The sequence below is a fragment of the Pteropus alecto genome, unplaced genomic scaffold (assembly GCF_000325575.1).
Source record: "Pteropus alecto unplaced genomic scaffold, ASM32557v1 scaffold157, whole genome shotgun sequence".
Lineage (NCBI taxonomy): Eukaryota > Metazoa > Chordata > Mammalia > Chiroptera > Pteropodidae > Pteropus > Pteropus alecto.
Window position 1 is genome coordinate 3,315,731 of NW_006440626.1, and position 24,570 is coordinate 3,340,300.

Consider the following 24,570-nt stretch of genomic DNA (forward strand, 5'->3'; position numbering starts at 1 on the left):
CAGGACTTCTGGGAAGGAGCCCGGCAAGACCCTTTCCCCAGCTGCGCGCCCCGGGCCTGGCCCTGCCTGCGGCTCTACAGGCGGCTTCTTTCCGCCGCTCGCGTCGGACATCGTGCACGGCGCTCTCCTCGCAAGCCTCGCCTCCCCCGCCCGCCCCCCGAGATATGGCCGGAGCCGTGCGACCCGCCGCAGCTGACGACGCGGGCAGCTACCGCGCAGGCGCCCAGCAGCTCCCCCGCCTCCCTCCATCCCTACCCCGCCTGCGGACAGGCTCCGGCATATTAATTATTCATGAGGCCAGGCCAGCGTCCCCGGATCGCGGCCTTGGATTGGCCCACCCTGTGAGGAGGGCGGGCGCAGCCTTCCAGGCTGTGATTGGTTAATCTGCCGGGGGTAAGTGGGATACGTGCCGGGCCAGGTGAGGAGCAACGCTGGAGGCCCAGCCCCGTCCGCCCGTGTCACCTGATTGGCGCCTGCTGGAGTCTGTGTCATAGGCCCTCTTCGGCTGCAGCTCCTTTCCCTCTACCAGAGGTTTCACCTTCGCCTTCTTCTTCATAATCCCCGCTCTCCTCTCAGACCACCGTAACCGCTCTCCCTTTCCTCTTATCCCAATCTCGTCACCTTCGGGACGCGCCACTGAAGGGAGGCGGGGCTGGGAACGGCCTGGGGAGCCTATCAGAGAGCCCGCTCGGGCCGCATGGCCCTGCCCCCCTCGGGTCACGTGGAGCCCCAGCCGAGTCCAGTCGCGCGGGGAGGGGGAAGAGGGGAAAGGTGCGGAACAGCCAATGGAAGGCGGGGGCGGGGCCTGGGTTGGTGCACGAGGCGCAGCACGTGCCGGGCTGCGGCGGGGAGGGGAGGAAGGGGAGGAGGGAAGGGCCTTTTTGTTCCTGGGGCTCTGCCCAGGATCCTGGGGCCAGGACGCAGAGCCGAGCCTTCACCCCTCCTCCCTTGCGACCCAGAGGTTGGCTGAGGGCAGGGCGGCGGACCACGATTTGCCTTTCCCATAGGGATGGCGGGAGCAGGCTTGGTCGCCGCTGAAGGGGGTGTCGGGTTCCTCACAGATCCCGGGTTTCTGGTGCAGGCGTGGCGGCCAGATAAACACTAGCATGGAGGGAGCATTTTTGAAGCCGGGGTAGAGTGGGGTAGGGTGGAGTGGAGATAAAGGGCCCAGCTCTGAGCCAGGGCCGGGGTACACGCTTTTGTCTTTCCTCTTACTAGCTGTGACCTTGGGAAAGTCCAGTTGCTTCACTTGAGCCCGTTTCCTCATTTACAGAATTAAAGGGTTAGACTAGACAACCTCTAAAATTCTCAACAGCCCTGAAATTCTGTTCTTGTCTAGGACCTGTCTATCCTTTTCCTAAGGACAAAACACAACCAAACTCCTTTACACAGGGTACCATTTATACATTTTGTGGAAGAACCACCTCCTCTCTGAAAACACAAACACTCCCTGGGAGTTCCTTAGGAAACTCGAAAATGTAAAATCTGAGGGGCACACATGTGGAGAACGTTATAGGCAGCTGCTTCTAAGCAGTGCCCAGAACTTTGTACCTCTTTATAGAACAAATCATACTCTGCTTTGAACCCAGACAATACTAGACCCTCCCTGCCTAAACGCCCAGAGGGCAGAGACTTTGGTCTGTTTATACTGTATCCTGCCAATGGCCTCAGCCTTCCAGCAGTTGGGCTGGGGGAATGGTAGGATAGAGTTTTCAGTTCATAGAGTAGGTGCGTGAGTGCAACCCCCAACTAGCTGAAACTTGTCAGGCTGATGCTATAATAATTTTGCTGGGCGTTGAGGAGGAAAAAGAAATTGTTCCTGAGCAGGCCTGGAAAGCAAGAGGTTTGAAGGGATGCTAAGTGGTGGTTGGGGCTGGTGATGGAGTCTGACTCCAAAACTCGAGTTCTTACTGCCACACTCATTAGACTTCAGTCACTTTCTGACTTGATACCTCCAGCCAAGTGCTTCGCCTCTCCAGGCCTCCTTTCCTTATATGTCAAAGGGAGACAGGGCAGGATCTCTATTGTGGGGTTTCTGTGAGCCAGTGTATGGAACATGCACAATTGCAAACCTACAACAAATGGTAGTTTTCGTAATTTTACTAAAACTAATGGGTACAAATCCACTGCTTGGTGTATCCATTATCCTAGAGGCTAGTACAGTGCCACTCTCAAGTTAGTGCAAATACTAAACTGGGTTCAGAAAAGCTGTTGTGTTGCAGAGTTGTTAGTGAGAATTCTGTGTGTGGCTAAACTAAGTTATCTTTAGGAGAAACTAACCTAGAGGGTTTTAGAAACAAATTTTAAAGGACATTCCAAGGAGATTGATTAAAACAATATACAAAGCTTTTTAAAAAATGGTTTGGCCTTGAAGAAACTTACTGGGTTAGAGTTAAATGTATATTTTCATGGCTAATGTGACCATGTTAAGGGGGAGAAATTCTCAAGGTATTAAAGGAAGATTTACAATAACAATGGAAAGTTATAACATTCGTTCATGACAAAAGTAGGACATAGTAGGGGGAAGTAAAGATTTAGATTTTTTTTTTTTAACTTACAGTTATCCCAAAGGGATAATGCCTACTCCACTTATCACCCTGCCTGGAGCAACCAACCTAGCAAGTGATACTAGCGAGAAGTGATGCAAGCAGGTGAGGTCTCCAAAAGTTAGTTTTGATTCAGTTCTCTTTTCATGTACTGACACTCCCGAGAGACAGGTTTTTTCTCTGGATAACCACAGGGTAAATGGCGTGTCACAAATAATGCGGGAACACTACAAACATGTTCTCTCTCGTGCCTACTTGCAAGCTGGGAGGTTAGCTATGTCGCCGGCTGGCAGCCATCAACAGCACCATCCTGGAGGCTGGAGCCATTATGTTCTCCTCTTCGTTCTCCAGCTGACCGGAGAAAAGCCATAGCAGCCTCTCTCTACCTCCAGCTCCTGTCAGGAAAGTGGGAATAACAGTGTGGCGTTGCCCCTTCTCTGAGTGGATAAATAAGTGTTGAGAAGCAATTAGCTGATTTCCACAGTGTGTGTGAGCCCTACAAAGAAATAAACTCCATAAAAAGAACATGTTATTACATGGTTAAGGCTTTAAAGGTATGAGGAGCTACCTTAATGTTCTTTAGTAATAGGGTTTCATGCAGCTACTTCTTGAGGGAAGTCGGGGCAGCGGTGACTTTGTGGGGCTGGGAGGCAGGCCTGGGTAGAGTCTCCCCATAGCCACTGACTGACCAGCCACGTGGCCTTGGGCAAGTGACTTATCTTTCCTAAGCCTTAGTTATTTTTCTCTTGGAAACAGAAATGGATATGCTTACCTCACAGAGTGGTTACGAGGATGTGTGAGAAGCAATGTCAAGTGCCCTTCTGGAACAGTGTGTGGCATGGAGTAGGGGGGGGCCTCCACCCTTCCCCTTACACTCAGGTTGTGTTGGGTCAGTAGAGTTATTTAAGGTGTGGGAACAAGGCTGTGAGGCCGAGGTCGAGTCCTAGAGTATAAGCTGGAATATTTTCCAGGGCTAGACTGGCTTTAAATTCTACCCTTTTATGTTCCAGAAACCTGCTAACCAACCCAAGTTAAAAACCTAATTCAACTGACCCCATGAAGAACAAGTACCTTCAATTAAGCCCTTATACCAATTCGGAGTAATATTTAAACTTTAACTTCATAGGAGCTAAAACACTAGCACGGGAGCCTTTGGCCAGATACCTCATAATGACCTCTGGCCATATATGTAGCATCTAGTAAGACAGGACCACTTCCTGAAGTATGTGATATAAGCCTGGTGTGTATAAGAGCAGGACTATGATAAGGCTTCAATTGAACTCTTACAAAGCCCAGTTCTCTGTGCGCTTTGTCAATACCGAATGCAGGAGAGTGCAAAGCTTTGTTCAGGGTAGTAACTCAGTAAATATTTGTTGGCTCATTTGTTGTTGGTGCTGGTAGGAGGGATAAAATGTTCCAGAGCCAAGTCCTATACATGTGGAACGTTATTAACATTAAATAAGTCATTGTGTTTCACATTTGAACCTGGCATGACAAACATGGCAAGTCCCCCAGCACTAGCCTAGCCAACGGCTGCCTCCTTTTGAGCCCACATACCTGTGGCTGCATAGCTCCCAGCTGAGCTTTGTACCTTGGTCTCACTGTGTTCTAATGCAGGAGTGGTGGGTGGAGGCTCTTTACTAACTCTTGCCCATCTCTTCAATACTCTCAACAGTACTAGTTTCCTGTTTGGCTTGCTTTTTGCCCACTCCCAGGATTCAAATTACAGATGGAGAGCTTCCCCAAGAGGGACCATTTGCAGAAAGAAGCCCTCACCTCCAGCCTCTGCCATGTCTCAACAGCTACCACCAGATGGCCAGGGGTTCTCCAGTGCAAGCTGTGTTGATGGTGCATGGTAGGGTGTGGACTTCTGAGCCAGATCATCGGGGTCTGATTCCTGCTTCAAGACTTCTAACTGTGTGACCTCAGGCAAGTTACTTAACCTCTTTGCGCCTGAGTGTCAGAAGTAATCAGTTTAGGCACTGCTGTGAGCAGCACTTGGTGCATAGCAAGTGCTCGGTTGAAGTTAACTCTTACTATAATTCCATTTTGGATTGTTCTGGGAGTAACTCATTCCTCCCCACTTGCCACTTCCCCAAGAGTAGTGGGAGTGGGCGGGGCCTTGCACACAGAGAGATGACAGCCTCATTCTCCTTAAGACCTTCAAGCCCCTGCAGGCTCTTCCTCTTTCAGGTCTCTCCAACCCCACCTCTTCCTTCTCTCCCTGTCGCTCACCTTCTGCAGCCACAGTGGCCTTCTGTTGCTCAGACACGTGTGTCTTTCCTGCCCCAGGAAAGGGCCTTTGCAGGAGCTGTTCCCTCAGCCTTAAAATTCTGGCTCTTCCTCACCTAGGCCTTGATTTAAGTTTCACTCCCTCTGAGAGGCTAGCCCTGGCTCCTGATTGCTATTGTCGGCTTTTTCCCTATGGAATGCAACTGCCAGGTGAGCAGGCCCTGTGTGTCTCATTCATGCTAATGTAGGGAGGATGCAAGAGAATTAAAATTTTAATCAAGCCACAATCAGAGACTGCAATATGCTCATCGGCCCTGTAGCCTGACTAGGAGGACACCTTCAGAACAAAGGAAGGTTTCTGCTGGGATTGCTAACCAGCCCGTTCTCCACACCTGCAAAGGGGAACAGGCACCAAGAGTCACTCGGCTAAAACCACGGGGAACCTAAGGATTCAAGGCTGGGAACTGCCAGCAGGCCTTTCATCATGCTACATATTCTTACCTTTTAACTCTACATACTCTTCCCCTTCCTCACTGGATGTCCTTATCAAAGGACATGGGAACTAAAGAATAACAAACTGAATCCTCAGAACACTCAGGGTCCCTCTCAGTGCCTTTTCTCTGTCTCTCTCTCCCTGTCCCTCTCACTCTCTGCCTCTGAGAGGAGACCACACCCTGTGGAGTGTTATCTCTTTTCTAATACTTGCCTTTTGACTCCAACTTTGGCATGCGTGTTGAATTCTTTCTACACCCTCTGCTGAAGGACCCCCTTCTTCTCTTGGTACTGGGCTTGGTCTCCCTGTCACTTGGGGAAATTTGCCCTGTCCTGCATCAGTTCCAGACCACAAGCGTAGCAAACACTCAATGAACAAATGTTGAAAAAGCAATGGATGACCAAAGAGGTGCTACCCTGAGACGGGGTTCCAGAGGCTCCAGCACCCCGTGGGCAGAGACGGCGGAGCTGAGTTGGAACCCCTGACAACTATGTGGCCTTCCCTTCTCTGAGCCTCAGTCTGCTCATCTGTAGAGTGTATGATCACACTCCCCTTGCAAAGCCATTTCACAGGCGTGATGTCAAAGCACTTGGCACAACTCCCAGCTCATGCTCAGAAAACAGTGGTCATTCAATTTAGGGTTCATTCCTTGAGCAACCTGGCCTTGGGTCAGGCCCGTCAAGATGCAATGCCATCTGGAAGGGGGCGCTCCTGGACACTGCCATCAGTTTCTGGCAGCCAGTGACAAGGAGTTTCTCCTGTTTCATTGGTGATGGGACAGGTAGAGAAGACAGCTGAACCCCTCCAATGGGAACAAGGAGAGAGGCTGGCCTGCATACTGGCCCTGAGGGTTTCCGCGCCATTTAGTAGATGGTAAGGACTAAAGCAGCTAAGCCTCCAGCATAAGGACTGCCCCCTCACACTCCTCTTCCCTGCAAGCAAACTTGAGGACTTCTCTGTTTTGCCTGGTTACTGGGAGTGGAGGTGACCACATGTATCTTACCAAGGCCACATTCAGGATGGCCCTGGCTTCACCAAGTCCACCCTCTCCTGTTTAGCTCAGTCCTCCAAGAGGAGGCTGCCCAGGCCCCTCCTCTGCACCCCTGCCTCTGTCCCAGCAAGTCCCCTTGAGAGCCAGCCTGTTATCATTCAGCTCTGTCTCTGGCCCTTCCAGCTGGGCTGTCCGGTTTGGTGAAGGGCCAATGGCACCATGCCCCCAAGACCCTCAACACACGTTTCCAAGTTTCCGAGGAGGTGGCCCTACGTGTGTCGCACAAACTTGCGACATTCAGTTCTTTTAAGGACAAGCTTCAAAGGAAGGAGGGAATGAGGGTCAGATTGCAAATATGATGTCGATGGAAGGAGCATAAGGCAAGGACCAGCTGCTCTTTGCCCTTCACAGAGAGTATAGCGTGAGACTTCACAGTTTGCAAACGCTTTCACGTGGGATAACTCATTTAATCCCGGCAACAAGCTTAGGAATCAGGTATTCTTTCTCCACTTTTTACAGATGGGGATAGAGAAAGAGGAATGTCTAGAATACCTTGCCGGGTGACCCATCAGTGTCAAATTAGGAGCTCCCCGAGATGAGGACCCTGCCTGCTCCACTGAACAGGTGAAGGCCTCGTTCAACCTTGGAGTGTGTTTCATGCTGCCTGGCCCCCTAGAAAGGAGGCCTGAGTGACCGAAGCTGGCAGAAAGATGGGGGATTGGCCTTTGAGCACAGCCAAGGCTCTATAGGGTAAGAAAGGAATGGGTATAAAGAGCTAACAGTATGGTTAAGAGAAGAGGGGTCTTTCTCTTAACCTGCTGCCACACTTCAAAGAAGCTGGAGAAGAAAGTGAGAGAGTGAGCGGTCTGGAACAGAATCGCCTTTTGTAAGAGGATCCTGGGAAGAAAGAGCAGTAGCAGAAACAGTAAGAACAGTGGAGAGATCAGGGCCCAGAGGCAGTTCCCCTGAAACTGAGTCAGGGCTTGGCGTACAGACCCACCCTTTTGCTGGACGTAGATTTCTCTGCCCACAGGAAAGTTGGTCAAACTAGTGGCCCAGAGTGAGGGGCTGCCAGGTGGCCATTGTAATCTGAAGCCGAGGGAGGCTGGAGCCCGGTCAGGAAAGAGGTGGAGGTCTGTTTGCACAGGCTGGGGTAGGAGGCAAGAGAGAGAGGAAGACACCCCAAGGCTGGTCTCAGGGAGCGTCCTCGAGACTAGAAAATGGAAGGAGAGGCTGCAGGGAGAGCAGAGTCTCATGAGAGCACACCTGGAATCTCTCACACCCCTCCCACTTCCCTCCGAAATTCCCTCATGGACCCAAGGTACGCTCAGCACGTGACCTAAATGTGTGCTGAAGCACAGCCACTGAGCTGGAGAAACTGAGGAGTTTGTTAACAGGTCTCAGTCCCCCACGAGAAACCACCGCTTTTACACCAAAGCAAAGGGCAAGCCATCCTGAGGGCAACTGTTGCCAGGGCAACTGGCACCTCAGCTGTCTTCCTCCCACAGCTGGAAGCCAGAGTCGGGGACACAGGGAGGGAAGCTGCGGCATCCGGAACTTTTAAAGTGCTTGCTACATGACTACTGGGAATTCTAGTTCTGCGTGCTGTGTGTGCTCTTTCCACCAAAGTGTATTGCTTTTCAGATAGATACCTTTATTTTCATAAAAGATTTAGAGAATCTGGGAGCTTTGGAAAGTGTTGATTGCGGGTTGGGGGCAGCGATGTGAGTGCAGTCTTTGGGGGATGCACTGACACCTTATTTTATCTACCTATTGGTATCTGTCAATCCCACAGGGCCTCATGCTTCTGCCTCTCAGTGGGATACCACATGGAGAAGTGATACCGCTCAGAGGAGGTGACCGAGACACTGGCCCACGCCACTTGACCAACCCCGCTGTACCAGACCAGCTGACCCTCAGTCAGAGCTTGCCAGCTCTTGGCACAGTTCTGCCTGAGACCTTGGGCAAGTCCTCTCAGCGCTGGACCCGACTTTGCCCATCCACAGTGTGCGATGGGGACTTTCCGGCTGTCGCGGGGTTCTGTGCACCAGCTGGGAGCCAGCGACCAGCAGCTGCTGCCACACTTCAAAGGCTCTGTCATCCTCATCGGAGGAGCAGCGCCCTGAGTTGCCCCCAAGAACCCTTCCCGGCCAGCCACGAGCTGTCCCTACAAGCCGCGGGCAGCCCAGCCAGTCCCTGTGCACCCTGGACTGAAGAGAGCCCCCACCCCCTACCTCTAACTGTAAGGGCTTCAGTTTCATCAGCCTACACGGGCCGATCAGAGATGGCAAGAAAAAGTCAGCTGTGGCTCATCCACCAGGCTGAGTTGAGGGTGTCCTGAGGAGATGGGCTGCTTCTGCTGAGCAGCTGGGGTCCTGAGTGCTAGGCGGGCACGGGAACTCCTTCTGTGATGCCCGCCTCTGAGGGTGGCCCGGATTGCATTAGAAACCGCAGGGTGTGGGCTGAGGGGCCGAGCCCAGAGCTCTGCGAGAGCCCACAGGGACCCTGCCATGAGCTCTGGGACCCACCTTCTGCCCTCAGGCAGTCTCTCCAGGGAGCAGAGCCTGCCACCCCTCCTTCCCTGAGCCCAGCTCCCCATGGGCATCTGTCCCCAGGCTCCAGAGTTCTGGAGTGGGCTGAGGGTCCAGCGGAAGGAAGTTGTGCGGGGGCAACCAGGGCTACCTGGTAATGAGAAACACCAGATGTCTGTGAGGGAGAGGCCTGAGGGGCGTCTCCTGAGGGGACACTGGGCTCCTAAGTCAGATTTGGGCAGCAGAGGACAGCTGGGCTCCTTTATAGGGACCTGGGGAGTTTGAGCGATGAGGAACTGGGTGTGAGCCCCCAATGTCTTAGAACAGAGGGGACTGGGAGGAATATTTAATCGGGGTGGGGGGGCGGTGGATATCCTGAGTAGGTGTCCCTCAAAGCTAGCCATGGCCTTATGTTTCTCAGGCAGGACTTGGGAGACACCTGGGCCTGGCTGCTGGCTCTGCCCCAGGGTCCACGCCCTCCTCCGCCGGCTGCCTCGCCCCATGTTTGCCCGTGGTATCCTAGGAACCCGGGCTTCGAGCCTGTAGTTCTGTTACATAACAGCTTCCCTCCCATCCATGGGTTCAGCCCTCCAGCGAGCGGGAGCTGAAGCAGGAGCATGGAGGAAAGCCTCTTCTCCAGACAGGCGACTACCCGAGTCTCCAGTCTGCCAGTCTCTGCCGCCTCAGCATGCACGGCGAGGGAGCTTAATAAGCATCAGCGTCCAGTGCATTTTCTCAGCCGAGCCCTCTGGTCCCATCCTTGTCCCACATGAGCACAGCACCTGTCAGTGGCCACACACTGGCCATGGCTTCCCCAAGCTCGCAGGCCTAGGGGATAGTTCCTGAGTTGCAGTGGCACTCCCCACCGTGTCTCTCTCTGCACCCCAGACCTTCCTCCTGCCCAGGAAGGGACCAGGGGTCCCTCCCTAGCTTGAGATGCCTGTCCTGCCACTGTGCTCCGGCTGCCCCCACCCCTTAGGCACCTGGGTTCACAGCCAATGGAGGCCACCTCCATTCCTACCTGTTCTCTTCTCTGGCCAAGGCAGAGAGTGCTCCAGGAGAGACTTGAGGACCTCAGGCATGTCCATGGCCGGGGCCACTCCGATCCGGTCGCAGCTCGACATGGCAGGAGGAGCTTGCTCTGGGAGTTCAGAGGCAGCTGTAGAGGCAGGAGCTGGCTGAGGAGCCGCAAGCTCTGGAGGCGGGCGGGGCAGGAGCCCGAGGCAGCCAATGGGCAGCACAGACCCCAGCCCGCCCGTCCACCCCCAGCTCGGCCACCTGCCAGCTCCGGCTGCAGCCAGGCCTTCCCTTCCCGCTGCCTAGCAGGGCGGGCCTGGCCCTGTGCCAGCTGCAGCACGTGGAGCCACCGCGCCAATCCTCTGACAGAGAGCCCGGCCTGTTATCTAACTTTGCAAAGGGAAGTTCTCCCCCAGGCTGGGAGCCATAAGCAGGGCCTGCCAGGTGAGAACACTGAGCCGGCTCCACGCCCACAGCGAGCGTGCACTGTACACTCAGGCACACTCAGCGGAGGAGCCCTGATGCAAGGGAGAGCAGGGCCTGCCAGGGAAACCACCTCGGGCTGGGACTTGAGACCCCGGCCCGTCAGGCAGCTCGGCACAGAGGAAGAACTGTGTTGGCACAGACAGGCACATGACAGTGCATCGCACAGTCCCCACGGGCTTGTGAGCCTCTGGGGGCTGTTGGTGTGCTTCGATGCTGAGGCACCTGTGCCCTGCGAGGCACATGGATGTGCGTGTGGCATATGTAACTGGGCTCTCCACTGTCTGCAGAGCCTCAAGTCTGTTGTCCTAAGGGAAGGGACAAAACCTGCAGGCTGGGGTCCCTCTAGTCTTCCGGAGAGAAGACGAGGCAGGTGCCAGCAGACGCACTGGAGGGCAGGCAGAACAGTCACTACCGAAAGGGGGCAGCTCTACGCACCTGGCCCAGGTGTGTCCTGGAGGATGTCCTTCCCACCCTGTCCTAGGAACCTTGGTGGCAATTGGCTGTTTGCTATAGTCCCCTCCCTGGCCCTCTCACCAGGACAATGGCCTCCGTGGTCCCCAGGCCACTTGGATGTGTATTTGAAGCCAAAGTTCTATATGTCACCCTCCACCGAAGACCAACATCAGACTTGGCCAGGGGGCGTCTGCTATTGGTGCTTCCGCAGTGATGTGAGATCGTGAACAAGCAGTGCAGTTCTGGGTCTCCAGCCTGAAACTAGTGAACGCTGTGACCTCTGAATTTCCCTTCAGCTCTGGTTCTGTGTCTGTGACACTCCCATTTGGATGCAATAAGCAGTTGCTTCCTTGGACTATAGCTGATTTCTATGCAGTCTTTTGCAGCTTTCCAAAATCTCATTTTGCACAGAATCAGACATACTCTAAGAATGCCTTCTGGCCACACCCCTTCCTAACAGTCCTCACCTTGTCCTCTAGTTACTCTTCGTCTCTCCCTCATAGCCCTCTCAAACCATGTTCTTTTCCCAAAATAATTAAAATTAATTTCAATTTTTGAATACAAAAAACAGCACATGGCTCAAAGCTCAAAAGCCCACCCCCCACCCCTGACCCTAGGACTTCACCTTTAGAAATGTGATTTCTACCCCTGTCCCTCCTCCCACTCCCCTTCCTCGTAACACATTTAATTTCATATCTATCCTTCTGGTGCCCTTTGCCTCTGTGCCCCCAGGTGTGAGGGTACAGTGGGCCTGGCGTGCAAGCTGCCTCGATCTGCAGGCTGTGGCTGACTGAGGCTGGGCTCCATTAACCATTCCTTGTTCCAAGAATCTCGTGTGTAAGACAGGCTTACCTCAAAGGTGGAGTGGGTAGGTGCCCGCAGAGTGTGATTTGAGGTAACAGAAAGTACCCTACCTATCTCAAAAATACCCACTTGCCGCATGACATTTCATTCTCGGAGATTCGTTCCCTTGAGCTCTCTGCAGACCCCTTTCAATGTACAAATGTACTAAGCCTCTCCGACCGCGAACGAGCACTTACTGCATACCTGGCACTGCCTCGACCTCTAGAGGAATTCAAAATTAAGTAACCAACCCGGGCCAGGCAAGTCCCTACTCTTAAGGAATTTTCAATCCACTGTGTCAGTCCACCTGGCACCCCCACTCTGCATCCAGGGGGTCCAGCTTGTAGCATCGCCTGTGGTCACACAAGGGCCACATCAGCAGGTTGCTGGGTCTAGTGGCTAGGAAGGGCAGAGGTAGGGGGAGATGAGGCCACGCATAAGCCTGGGGACACTTGGAAAGGCCAAGTGGCCAATGTGTCGTGACCGTCTGTACTTCTTGGGTATACTGGCTCAAGTCTTGCTGTAGATGGCTCCCCTGGTTGTGGGCATGTGGATGCAGTTTCTAGCAGAGCCCTCAAGGCTCTCTGTAGAGGTGCAGAGCTGTCTCCACTCATATTCGCAAGTCCCTGACAGTCACACCTCCTGCCCAGGTGGCCTCTTTTCAGAAGCAGCTTCCCCAGAGGCAGGGAGGAGCCCACAGGGGTACAACGCCCACTCATATTCGCAAGTCCCTGACAGTCACCCCTCCTGCCCAGATGGCCCCAGAGGCAGGGAGGAGCCCACAGGGGTACAACGGTGGTGGTGGTCACTGCAGCCCCTGTTCACAGGAACGAAGACCAGAAACAGGCCTGCATTCAGGAACTAGGGGCTGCTCAAACCAACTCTGGTCCCTTGACGAATGAAGTGTCAGCCACTGACTGTAAATATCTAGGTTACATCAGGGCATGGAGACACACATGCGAAATGTAACAGAGAAAAAGCAAGATGCACAACAGTAGGTGCACATTGATTACAAATGACACAGTCTTATTAAGCCTCAGTTCCAGCATCATCTCCTCCAGGAAGCCCGCCCTGGCTCCCCAGCCTGGAGGAGGCACCTTCCCTGGCACCTGGAGTATCTGTCCCACCCCCAAGCCTGTCACATCACCCTACACTCCTACTCTTCCCTGTAGGTCTGTCTCCCCTAGCAGATTGTGGGGTCAAGGGAAGCCATGATTCTTCAGGAAATCTCGTATCCCCAGGATCTGAGATAGGGTGGCTGCTCAGCGCTTACCAACCTGAGCTAAATGAGGACCAGGAGAGATTTAGAATTTATGAGAATTTAAGAATTTAGTCCACTGGGTTCATGGACGTCCTGCCTGTCTCACTCTCTGATTTTCCAGATTCAAAGGAGGCCCTGATGCAGGCCCACGACCGCTGCAGCCTGAGGGTGGGCCTGCGCTTTCCCTCGGGAGCAGTACCTCGCCGTGCCGCTTTGGTTTTTCACCATGTGGTCAGGGGAGCCGAGAACCCCAGATGTCAGCGTTGAAGGGACCTTTGCAAATCAGGCCAGTTCCCAGTGGTTCTCAGTCTTTTTTCTGCCTCCTTTCTGAGGGTCCTGGGAACCGTCGCTGAACGATTTCTGGCTGTAAGATGTGGACACCACACATGCAGGGTTGTTCTGGAGAATAGCCGTGCTGCATCCACAGTGCCTGGCACACAGGCGCTCAATCCAGTCGCTGCTGCTCTTACTCATCTGGTCATTCATTTATCAAGCATCTGAGCCCCGACTGCACACCAGGCCCACATGATTCCGTCCTCGGAAGTCACAGGCTTTGGACCTCCGCTCCTGGGGCCACGCCGTACTACCGTTTGAAGCTGTTTGGCGAGCTTGCACTTGAACACGTGCAGCCCCTCCCTTCAGGACCCCCCATACAATCTGAGATTTCAGAAAGTATTTCCCACCCCAGCAGATACAGGTGTACCCTACTGAAAGTTCTTGATCTAATACACGGTCTCTTTTTAAAGATGAGGAAGCCCATGTGACTTGGATCTCCCTTGGGCCCAGAGAACAGTCTGGGTTGCAGCTGGGATCATATTCCAAAGCACAGCATGACCCCTCACCTTTCTGGGAAAGCCACATGCAGAAAGGGTACAGAGCCAGCCCTTTAGAACCCAGGATGGTGCACATGGTAAAAGCAGGGAGGTGTGGGTACCACTGGACAGCCCACTAGGTGGGCTGAGAGCAGGCAGGCTGCATGAGAGCCAGCAAAGGGTGACTATTGGGGCCACTTGTGCAGAGCACAACTTGTCCCTGTCAGCAGAGGTGCTGCCTGAGCTGGGGTCAGCTGAGTTGCCCTGTTTACAAAGGGACACAGACCTGCCCCTCACCCCTTGGAATGTCTGCCTTGAGGCATGCCCAGTGCAGGCCAACTCTGCTGCATGAGTATAGAGCAGACCAGGCCCCACAGTGCAAGTGCCAGGCAGGGAGGAACAGGAGCGACACCTTGGGGACAGAGGTCAAAATGCACACGTTTATTTTCTAGAACAAAGGCTAAAAGAAGCAAGTTTCTTTCATTTTATTTTAAGAAGGACAAAAATTGTTATTAAAACATCTACATTATTATCGAGATACTAGACCTTATGAATATTTAATATTAAAGTGTGGTATTCTTAAATTTTTAATACACAGACATTTTAAAAGGACCCTTAAATTGATTACTGCCCAGCTGAGAAATGCAGCATCCCTCTTTGCCCACCGCAAAGGGGCACTCACACCAGGGACACCATGTTCCCCATGATGTCTCATCCCTGCCTGATGGCGGTGGGCACAGGCCCGATTCCACTCTCTGAGCCTCCCAGTCAGGGTCACGACTGAAATAATTATCCTCATCATTCAAAGTGTACTCCTGTTGCCTGTTCCCCACGACCCCTCCCTGCCTCTTGCTCGGGGGCCCAGCTCTGGCCAGGCCAGGAAGGCCCAGATGTCAAGGGCCCCTGGAGAGATAATGGGCTGAAGAAAACTCTGGACTTTAATCCTCTTCCCTTGGTGGGAGACAAACATCAATCATTTCTTCTTCTTTGAGCACTCTTGCTCTCTCCCCACTAGGCTGGGTCGTCTGGAAGCTAGCCCCCAGGCAGAGCTGGGCTCAGGCAGGGCCACTTCTGCCCCAATCACCTGACCATGGCTCCAGTCCCGGAATCCTCGGAAATGCCTTGATGACCCTGAAAATCCCTCCTAATTACACCAGGATGGCTGCATTTTCTGGCCAAATTCTTTATCTTTAGCCCTCATTAGAAGCGATTCGTTGGATACCACACACATATATAATATTATATAGAGCGATATATTTAATACCTGTGTATATATGCATCACGGGGGCGACATATATACACACTAAAAACAAGGCTGGTGACGACAGACTGCAACACCACGGATCAGGGAAAATAAGTGTCATTGACATTTCACGGCCACCGGCCCCCACCTTGGGTGTGGTCTCGTCTCCCCTCCAGCCACACCGCCAACACCCAAACTCTGCAGTGCTGGCCTGCCGGGGGAAGGGGCAGCGGGAGGAAGGGATGCATGCCACGGTTACTGGGGAAAAGGTTGGCAGTGGCGCCAAGGGGGAACAGGGTTCTGCGGCCTGGGGTGCCCATCGTCATATCGCACACTATCAATCCTTGCTTGAGGAGAAATAAGGGGTATTTATGCTCTCCATCTCACCCCCTGACTCCAGCCTTGTTCCCCAGTTCCTTCCGGGGGGCCCCACTTCTTGTGCCAATGGTGTGGGGCATTCTGGAATGTCTAGGGAACCAGGGAAGGCTGGGTCTGCCCACAGTGGGTGGGGTGGAGAGGACGGGGTGCACACGGATATCAGACAAGGGGAACAGGGACAGGGGGGACTGGTGGGTGGGGACAGGAGCTGGGGATCAGCTGGGGTCCTAGGCAGCTGTTAGGGCTGGGGAGCAGGGAGGGGCCAGGACAGATGGTCATAATTGTATGTCCAGGTCTAGGGAAAAAGGGGAAGACCATGCTGGGTCCCCCAAAAAGAGGGATGTGCGTCTGATCCTGCACTGGCCCATGGTGCCCAGGGTCATGTGTTCTCTCTGCATCCCTCTCCCCCTAGTACCTCATGCAGAACCCAAGCCCATGGGTGCCCTGTCCATTACCACCTTTCCTTATCACCTGTCCCTGAGCGGCATGGGGAAGTAACCTTTGCTGCTACACTCCCCACAACCATCCTCAGGAGGGGACTGTCCCTCCATGGGTGCTGAGCCTCCCTTCCCTAGTCCCTGGGTGGCACTGCCTGGGACCCCAGCTGTATTCAGACTGGCATATTCCTGCTCAGAGCCTGGAGGCTCCAGCTGATGAGTGGCTCTCAGTCTCCTGATCACGAGTCTGCACCCCAGCTCCGCCTCAGGCCATGAGCTGAAGACCCTGGACAGGTCACTCTTCCCTTCTAGGCCTCAGTTTTCCCATCTGCAAAATGGACGTTTGGGCTGGGTCATTTCTGAAGGCTCTGAGGATCTACAATCTATATTCAGTGGCCCAAGAGGGAGAGGGGCTGGGCTGGTGGCCTCACTAGAGAGCCAGACTCCAGCGGTCATCCAGCCCAGCCCCTCCCGCTCTTCTAACCAGAGGGGAAACTGAGGCCCCAGAAGGTAAGTGACCAGTACAGTGTCCCCAGCTCCATTCTGGAGTTGCATTTTAAAGCTAATTGGGGCCTCCAGTTCTCTGTTGTGTCCTGATCTGCCCCCAGGGAGGTGGAGGTGGGGTAAGGGCGGGGCAGGGAGGACCCTCCTGCTGCAGATTCAAGTGGGGACCCCAGGCTCCCCAACCCTGAGCTTTGGGCCCCCTTTAGGAGCAGACTGAAGTTAAAGCTGTAGTTGAAGCTGGAGGGGTCAGCCGGGCCCCTCCTTCCCCAACCAGGAGCGCCGGGGGTGGGGGAGGGCCTGCCCAGGGTTTCGGCGGGATGAGGACCCTGGGACGGCTTGTGGCTGCAGCACGTGCACCTGGGCTTGCACACTGGGGAGGTGGGGGCAGACGGGATGGGCGGCCCCGAGGGCTGGGGGCTGCCTGGTGAGGGTGGCCCTCCGCCCCCAGTCCTGGCCTGCCCTGGCCCTTCTACTAGGCCCTCTGTCCCCACCCCCCAGCCCTGACCCTAGGACTTGACTCAGGACCAAGACCTGGCGCTACTCCCCGGCGACGGTGGCAGGGGCAGCAGTGGGGGCTTCCGGGGCAGCACCGGCAGCGTCGCCATCCTCTTGCAGCAGGAAGTTGTATTTGCCAAAGTCGTCGTCCCGTGGGCACAGCAGCATGTCCTTGCGGGCCTTGGCCAGCTTCTGCTTCAGCACTTCGCGCCTGTCCAGCCACTCGTTGAGCTCCTCCTGCCCGTGAGCGCAGCGGCACTTGTCCCCGTCTGGGCAGGCCTTGCCCTTCTGGAGCCTGTGGAGGGCAGCAGGAGGCTCACTGCCCAAGCCCTGTGCCCTGCCCACACAGGCTGCTGGACCTCGAGCCAGCTCTTAGCCACTTAGCCTCCCCCGCCCCCCGTGAGCCTCTCCCGGCAGCTTCAGTCCTGCTGAGAGCGGCCACGTCCCCACCCTCTCTAGCACCTGACCCAGGGCTGCAAGGGATGGGCCTGGCCGAGTGCCACCCCGCCCCCAGCTTCTCACACCCAGGAGCAGCTGTTTCGCACACACCACCCTGTGCACCACCTCCGGGCCAAGAAGAGCCCGAGTGAGCCACCGCCTCATCTCCCCAGGCCCACTGCCCGTCCACCCGGGCCCGGCCCCCAGAGCACCTGTCGCAGAGCCGGAACTCGCCCATGGGGAAGCGATAGGCCCAGCCGCTGGCATCGCTGTCGGACGTAAAGACTTTCTCCTTGTGCTTCTCGGACTGGATGTGCTGCTGCCACTGCTTCTTGCTGTTGCTGTTCTTGCCGCAGAGCCAGCAGTGGTAGCCCATCTGGGGGCACAGCCACCATGGGTGCCCGCTCCTCACGCCTCTGCGCGGGGGCTGAACCCCTCCCCTCTGCCTGTCCCCACTCTGGCCCAGACCACGGCACCAACACGCACGAGGCGTCATTACCATGATGTCGGCGTAATCCGTGGGCATCTGGATCTGCTTCTCCCCTTCCCGGGAACTGATTGGGGTCCCTTCCCCTGGCTTCCCTGGGTTGTGTTTCTTCAGCCACATGTCGTAGGTCTGCTGCATGTCCAGGACTGGTAGGAAATAGGGGACAAAGTGCCTGGGGAGGGGATGCTCCATCCATTCTGCCCCATAACCCCTGCCAGCCTGGGGAGCTGAGGGCATCCCAGGCTCTGCTGCTGCTGGGCCGCCCGGTGCCCACAGAAGACCAGAGAGGGCGGGGCCTGGGGCGCCCGGAGGAGGGTCCGGGCGACAAAGGGAGGGGCAGCAGGAGCTCTTGGGCCTGCTGATGAGTTGGGGTGCCGGCAGTGAGGGGACACGGGTCCGGGCCCCGCCCTGCCCACTCACTCTTGTTCTCCTTCATGAACGTCCACATGTCCCTCTCCTCCGGGCTGTGCGCGAAGGAGCAGTTCCCCACGTACTGGCACTTGCGGCCGTTCTGCGCGTGGATGCAGAGCTGTGGGGTGAGGGGAGAGCCTCCTGGGTCCCTCTGGATTGTCACCGCCCCAGCTGGAGAACGAGCCCTCCCAGGGCCCCGTGGTACCCCCAGCCAAGGTCACACCGCCCCTGCAGCCCACGCTGGCACTCACATCATATTGCTGTGGGAAGTTGCGAATGGATGGCAGTGGCCTCACCGACACCCATTTCCTCTTGGCCTTAGACATCACCAGAAGGACCCGCCGCTCCTTGGTCCAGCTGCAGGGCAGCACAGGGGGCCAGTTAGGGAGGCCTCGGGCAGAGCCTCGGGCTCCGTGACCTCCACAGAGCGCCCAGCCTCCTCTTCTGTGGTGCTCGAGTGGCCCCCACCCCTCCCACACGCCGCCCGCGCCCACTGACCAGTGCCGGGCCTTGGCGCTGCAGTACTTGAGGTCTTTGTCAGGCTCCACCACCTGCCCATTCCTCCAGCACTGGCCGCACACAAACTTCATCTGCAGGTCAAAGGTGCTGGGCCCATGTGCCCGTGAGGCGCCCTGTCGGAGAGAGGTGAGTGAAGCTGTGGGCACCAGGGGTCTGTCACACAGGTGGGGTCTGTCACGCAGGTGGCCTCCGAGAGTGCTAGGGCTACACAGCACCTTGGAATGGGCTGGTCCAGTATCACTTACTGGTGGGAAGTGACTCCCCAACTCTACGCAGAGGCTCAGAGAGGTCACTAAACCCACCCACGGGTAAGTGGCCTGAGGATGGGGACTTAGCATGAGGTGGGTGCTCGTGCTTCTTTGCGGGATGGCGCAGCTGTGCCATGGGCACCGGCAGCTTCCATCCTGGCATCTTGTCCTCAGCCCCACAGTGCCACTGGTCCTGCCATTTGATGGCAAGCAAGCAAGTCACCTCAAGCCCATGGCACGGCCAGGCTGGCACAGAAGCTCTATTTCCTAGCCAGTCCAGAGAGTATTATCGTGGTGGGAAGGCTGGGGCTCCTGGTGGCAACAGAGGGTCGAAGCCCATCATGGCACCCTTGGGCAGCTAGGCCCTCACCCATTCCTGGGGACCCTGGCAGCAGACCTGGGCAGGACGAAGCGGGTTTAGAGGAATAGGAAGTGGCAAGAACTCAGTGTTCTCTCTCTACGATTCTTCAGGTCCAGCCTGAGCCCCTCACTGCTTCCTAGTCCGGCTCCTGGCCAGGACCAAAAATAAACCAAATGGGGGGAGGGGGATGGAAAAGAGGACGGAACAAGAGAGGGGCAGAGGAGGGGAGCAACCAGAGGAGAGGAGAGGAAGAAAGAGGACCATGAATGAGGGGGCTAGGGAGAGAGGGGAGGCCCACGGGGGACGGGCAGCCTGTCAACAGCCTGGGCCAGGCCTACCCCAGACAGCCTGCCCTGCCCCTGGCCCCCTGCCACACCAGGAGGGGCCAGGGCCTGGCCTTCTCCCAAGGTGGCACGGTGAGGGAGTCGCCCGTCATGTGTGGATGGCATGCAGGCCTCATATCACGGTCACCATCTCCTGGGCCCTGAGGCGCCCTGCTTCTGTCCCCACTGTTATCTTAAGTTACAATGATCCCAACCTCCTGCGGCAGGACAGCATGGGGCCAGTGCAGAGTGAGGACTCAGCAAGCTGCAGCGTGGTCACCTCCTATGAGCCTCACACCCACCCTGGGAGATGGCAGGCAGGACTATGGTCCCTCCCACCCAGCACCATCACACAGCTCATGGGCAATGTGACTGTACGGGGGGGAGGGAGCAGAGCAAGCTCTGGGCAAGATGTCAGAGAACCCGGGCTTCACCCCACTAAGTGTGCCCCTGGGCATGTCTCAAGTCTGCTCTGAGCCTCTGTTTCCCCAACTGCAAATGCCACAATGCCACAGCTCACTTTCTCAGGATCAGAATGAGGATCCAGAGGGACGGGAGATGATACGATCAGTGGATGAAGGTCTGAGGACAACAGAATATTTACATCGTCTCAAGTATCCCCCAGAGATATTTATTAATTACAAAGGGGAAAAACATAACTTCACAGTAGAGAAACCTTCACAGCAGAGGCACCTTGAACCATGTTACCGAGTTACCACAGTAAAGGGGCAAATCGGATGATGTGCCTCCCGATGAGTGAACCAAAAAAAAAAAAACATAACTTCACAGTAGAGAAACCTTCACAGCAGAGGCACCTTTAACCATGTTACCGAATTACCACAGTAAAGGGGCAAATCGGATGATGTGTCTCCCGATGAGTGAACCAAAAAAGAACATAACTTCCTCCTGAGGTCCGAAGAACCATCAGACAACCCCGGATGGATGGGCCTTTTACGGGGCAACCGGCTTTTCACAAATGTCAGAGTGACAAAAGACGCAGAAAGACTGAGAAACTGTTCAGGATTAAAGGCAAAGAGACACGATGGATAAATGCAGTGTGCTACCCAGGATCTGGGGACGAGTCACGAAATCTGAGGAACAGTACGCCAGAATCTGAACAATTACACCAATGTTAACTCCGTGATGTTGATAACTCTCACGTGTCTATCATGTAAAAAGAGCTCTTGGTTTCAGGAAATACACGCCGTAGTAGTTGCGGCTGAGGCAACATCACATCTGTAACTTACTCTCCAATGGTTCAGAAAAAAGTGTACATGTTTCTTATAGAAATGCGAGTATGGAATGTAGTAAAACGTTAACATCTGGGGAATTTGCATATGCAAATTCTTTTTTTATTTTTTTAAAAAAATATTCGTACTATTTTTACATTTTCTGGTAAGTCTGAAATGATGTCCCGGTAAAGGGATGGGACTGACCCCACCCCTAACGCCAACCCTGGGCCTTACCAAGCTGCTGCTGGCCTTTCCCGCATGAGCCTCCATCTGCTGCCAGTATTTCTTGGATTCCTGGACAATGTCTTCGTGGGTCATGCCTGCAGAGGGTGAGAGCAGACACGGGTGTCCCTGAAGCAGCTCAGTGAGGAGAAAGGCAGGGGTCTGCGAGGCGCTGGTGCTACCCCAGGCCCAGGTGGAGGAGCCCCTTCCCCAGTTAGGCCTGACACAAAAAGACACGGGGTGCAAGGGAACTGCTAGTCTCTGGGCCCATCTGTTCATGCGTGCCTGGGACAGAGGCCTGCTCCAAGCCCTCGCAGGGACTGAGGAAGTAAAGTGCGGACCAGAGTAAGAAAGTGCAGGAGAAAGATGTTGGCCCTGCAGTGTGGCATGGCGACTCTGTCTCTGGGGCCAGCTACCAGCACTCTTCCTTGACCCCCACCTCCCTCAGTGGGACCTCAAGCCTGACTCCTGTTTGGCAGCCTCTAGCCCCATGGTTCTTCGGGCTCTGTGCCTAGCCCAGCTCAGCCCACCAGCTCACTGAGGGGCCCAGTCAGCAAAAGGCACATACCAGAAGCTGGTGGCCCGGACCCTCCCAGCTGACTGCTGACACTGAGCTCATTCTCTGGGTGCAGCTTGGCACTTCTCCCACGAAGTCGGCCCTGTTCCCATCCCCTCCAGCCTTCCAGGCCCTTCCCCAGAACTTATGTCACTATCAACCTTGTCCTACAGATACTGCTCCACAGCGGCCACTTGTCATCGGCCGTTTTCTCGGGGCCAGGCACTGCGCCTGACATCCATTTTCCTACTGATGACTCCCAAACATGCTTCTCCAGCCCAGACCTCCTGTGAACTTCCAGTTGCCCACATCCGGTTGTCTGTCCCAGATCTCTACTTGGAGTCCAACAGGCTCAAACCCCATATCCCACACTGAGCCTGGATATGACCCCTAAACCTGCTCCTCCTGGAGCCTCCCCTTCTCGGAAGGTGGCAACTCCATTCTTCCAGTTACTCTAGTAGAAACCTTGCTGTCGACCTTAACGTCATCCTTGGTCATACTTTACGTCCGGTCCATCAACAACTCCTGTCGGCTCCGCTGTCAACATATACCCAGAATGGAACCACTTCCTCCACCCCCGCTGCTCCCCCTCTGGCCCAAGGCAGCCTCCTTGTGGTCCTCCCTCCACCCTCGCCCTTCTACGCGCCTTGCCCGCAGGGTGACTTCTAAAACACCTTGATGAGATCTTATGATTCCACCTGCTGAAACCCCTCCAGACCCTGCACATCGCATTGAGAACAATCCCAACTATTTCTGTCCACATTCGGGTCCTGCCGACCTTGGCAGCCTCACCTTTGACTGCACCCCCACCCCACCCCTGCGCCTGGCCACCGCCACCCAGCACTAAGCCGCTCTGTCCTCACGAACAGTCTTTCTGTACCAAGCTTGTTCCTGCCTTGGGGCCTCCAGCCCTGCTGTTTCTTCTGTCCGAATGATTTCCCCACCCTTCCCTGATCAAACGCCACCTCCTCAGAGAGGCCTCCCCACTGTCTTACCCACACGCCCCAGCCCGAGTCCCCCTCCGTCCTGCTGAGCTCCTTTCCTCATGGCACTGATGCACATCTGAATCATGTCACGCTACTTCATTAACTCTATGATGACATCGATTGTTAGATGCACCATTATTTTATGTTCCACACACACACAAAATACTACTAATTAAATTATGACACGCGGTGGGGAGAAATGTGTGTCCTAGAAGGGATGGAACGCAGTATTTATTACCCACTTGCTATACTGTCTGCCTTGCCCTCACTTACACAGGTCAGTTCTGAGGTCACCATCTCCTGACACAGAACAGGTGCTCAGAGAATACTTGTGAGATGAGTGAGTAAATAGCTTTGACCGTCAACTCTGACCCGGAGATGATGATCACCATTTCACAGATAAGTAAGTGGAGGCTCAGTGAGGGGACATGACTTGCTGACGACCACCCAGGTAGCCAGTGAAGCAGGAGCCCCACTCTGCCTGCCTCTCCCTTCCCCACGGTGCTCCCCTTGGCAGCGGCCAGAGAGGGAAAAACCCAGAATCCTCCGAGCCTGACGGGTCCCTGAGGACCCGTCTTTGCGTCCTGTGATGCCCGAGAAGCACTCGCTCCTCCAGAGGCAGTCCCCGCCCCCAGAACTCCTGAAGTGCCCCCCTGACTGCCCTCAGTCGGCCCATCCACCCTCAGACAGCTGCGGGCCCCGCGGCCTGCCCCTGCCCGGCCCCCACCTGAGTACTGCTGCAGCAGCCAGACTCTGAGCTCGATGAAGCTGTGGGCGAAGTGGCAGCTGTCCTCCCGCAGGCAGCCGTAGCGCACCTCGTGGCGGCACACGTCAAACTGGAAGTGCTCCTGGAACTGGCGGATCTTGGAGTACTTGAGGGAGGCGGAGCGGACGATGTGCACCAGGCACCTGGAGGGCGGCGGGTCGGGGTACAATGCAGTCTGCAGCCCCCAGCCCGTCCCCACCACTCCTGGCAGGGCCCCTCTCCCCAGGGCCAGCAAGCCAGAGGGGAGGGGCTTCCCCCGGGAGCCTCCTGTCCTAGTAGCTGTTTCTAGAACGTGGTGGCACAGTCGGTGAGAGGTAGGGGTCTTACATATGGAGAGTCCTGGGTTAGCGTTCCAGCTGTGCGCCCTTCCCCTTGCCTCAATCCAGGGCCACCTCAAAGATGGAGATGCCCACAAGAGCAGGGCACCAGGTCCCCGGGCTACAAGGCTGGGGGAAGGGAGTGCCTATGGGTGGGAGAAGGGGCCTCTCCCTCTGGTTCCCCAGTGTGATGCTCTAGAACTGACTCTGCGCCTAGAATCAAAACTGAGGTTCCTCTCCGGGCCAGGAATTTTAATTACCCTCATGGCAACTCTTGGTGATTGGGATCATTATCAACTGTATAGATGATGAGACCAAGGGTCACAGTGGCCAGAAGTCACTGAACAGGCCGTTGACCAGGCTGGGACTTGGACCCAGGTCTGCGACTTCAGGGCCTGGCTGCCATCATCCTCACTGGGGCAGAGCCAGGGGGTCAGAAGGAGCAAAGGTGGGTGCCTGGCTGACCCGACCCCTCCCACTCCCTGTCCAATGCCGATGTCACAAGTGGAGGGTGGCGGACGGGAGTCAGAGATGTGGCCTCCCACCTGCCTAATGAGTAGCTACTTCCAAGCCTCAGCCTCCTCATCTGTACAACACAGGCAGTAACTCTGCCCTCATCGGACTGTGGGGACCAGGAAAACACCAGGAGGATAGTCTGGCCTTTCCGGTGGACGCTGGGTCTGAGTCCCAAAGGCCTTCGGGTCCCACTCACTTGTTGTTGTAGAAGCTGTGCTTGGCAGCCAGATTGGAGCAAACAGACGGAGAGTCCTTGGTGCCTTTGCTGATGATCCGGGGCTTACTGTCAAAGCAGATCTGTCCGGGGAGGGGGCGGGCTGCTAGGACCTGGCATAGCCACCCCAGGAGGGACAGACTGGGTCCCTGCAGGTTTTGCCAAGTCCCTGAGTTGATGGAGTGAGGAAGAGAGTCCTGGGGTCTGTGGTCCCTGCCTCTCTGGGTCTAGCTCACAGGTGACCTGGGCCTT

At 55.5% G+C, this 24,570-nt stretch overlaps 2 protein-coding genes across 5 annotated transcripts in view; both read right to left on the bottom strand.

Moving 5' to 3' along the window:
- The window catches only part of TEF (TEF, PAR bZIP transcription factor), a 22,454-nt gene extending 12,370 nt beyond the window's left edge, over positions 1-10,084 (bottom strand). Inside the window, exon 1 of one of the 2 annotated variants that reach the window (XM_006917382.3) lies at positions 9,815-10,084. In XM_006917382.3, the coding sequence (XP_006917444.1) occupies positions 9,815-9,917 (103 nt within the window). In that variant the 5' untranslated portion in view covers positions 9,918-10,084. Of the gene's footprint in view, positions 1-462; positions 671-9,814 lie in introns of those variants that run through there. The other variant, XM_006917381.3, reaches the window with a different exon arrangement.
- A 4,007-nt stretch (positions 10,085-14,091) lies between these two features.
- ZC3H7B (zinc finger CCCH-type containing 7B) overlaps positions 14,092-24,570 on the bottom strand; it is a 40,662-nt gene continuing 30,183 nt past the window's right edge. For all 3 annotated transcript variants that reach the window (XM_006917384.3, XM_006917383.3, XM_006917385.3), the window contains 9 exons: positions 24,301-24,401; positions 23,233-23,414; positions 20,976-21,061; positions 18,557-18,690; positions 18,310-18,415; positions 18,068-18,176; positions 17,660-17,793; positions 17,373-17,536; positions 14,092-17,017 (listed from right to left, as the gene is read on the bottom strand). In XM_006917384.3, the coding sequence (XP_006917446.2) occupies positions 16,765-17,017; positions 17,373-17,536; positions 17,660-17,793; positions 18,068-18,176; positions 18,310-18,415; positions 18,557-18,690; positions 20,976-21,061; positions 23,233-23,414; positions 24,301-24,401 (1,269 nt within the window). In that variant the 3' untranslated portion in view covers positions 14,092-16,764. The remainder of the gene's footprint in view (positions 17,018-17,372; positions 17,537-17,659; positions 17,794-18,067; positions 18,177-18,309; positions 18,416-18,556; positions 18,691-20,975; positions 21,062-23,232; positions 23,415-24,300; positions 24,402-24,570) is intronic.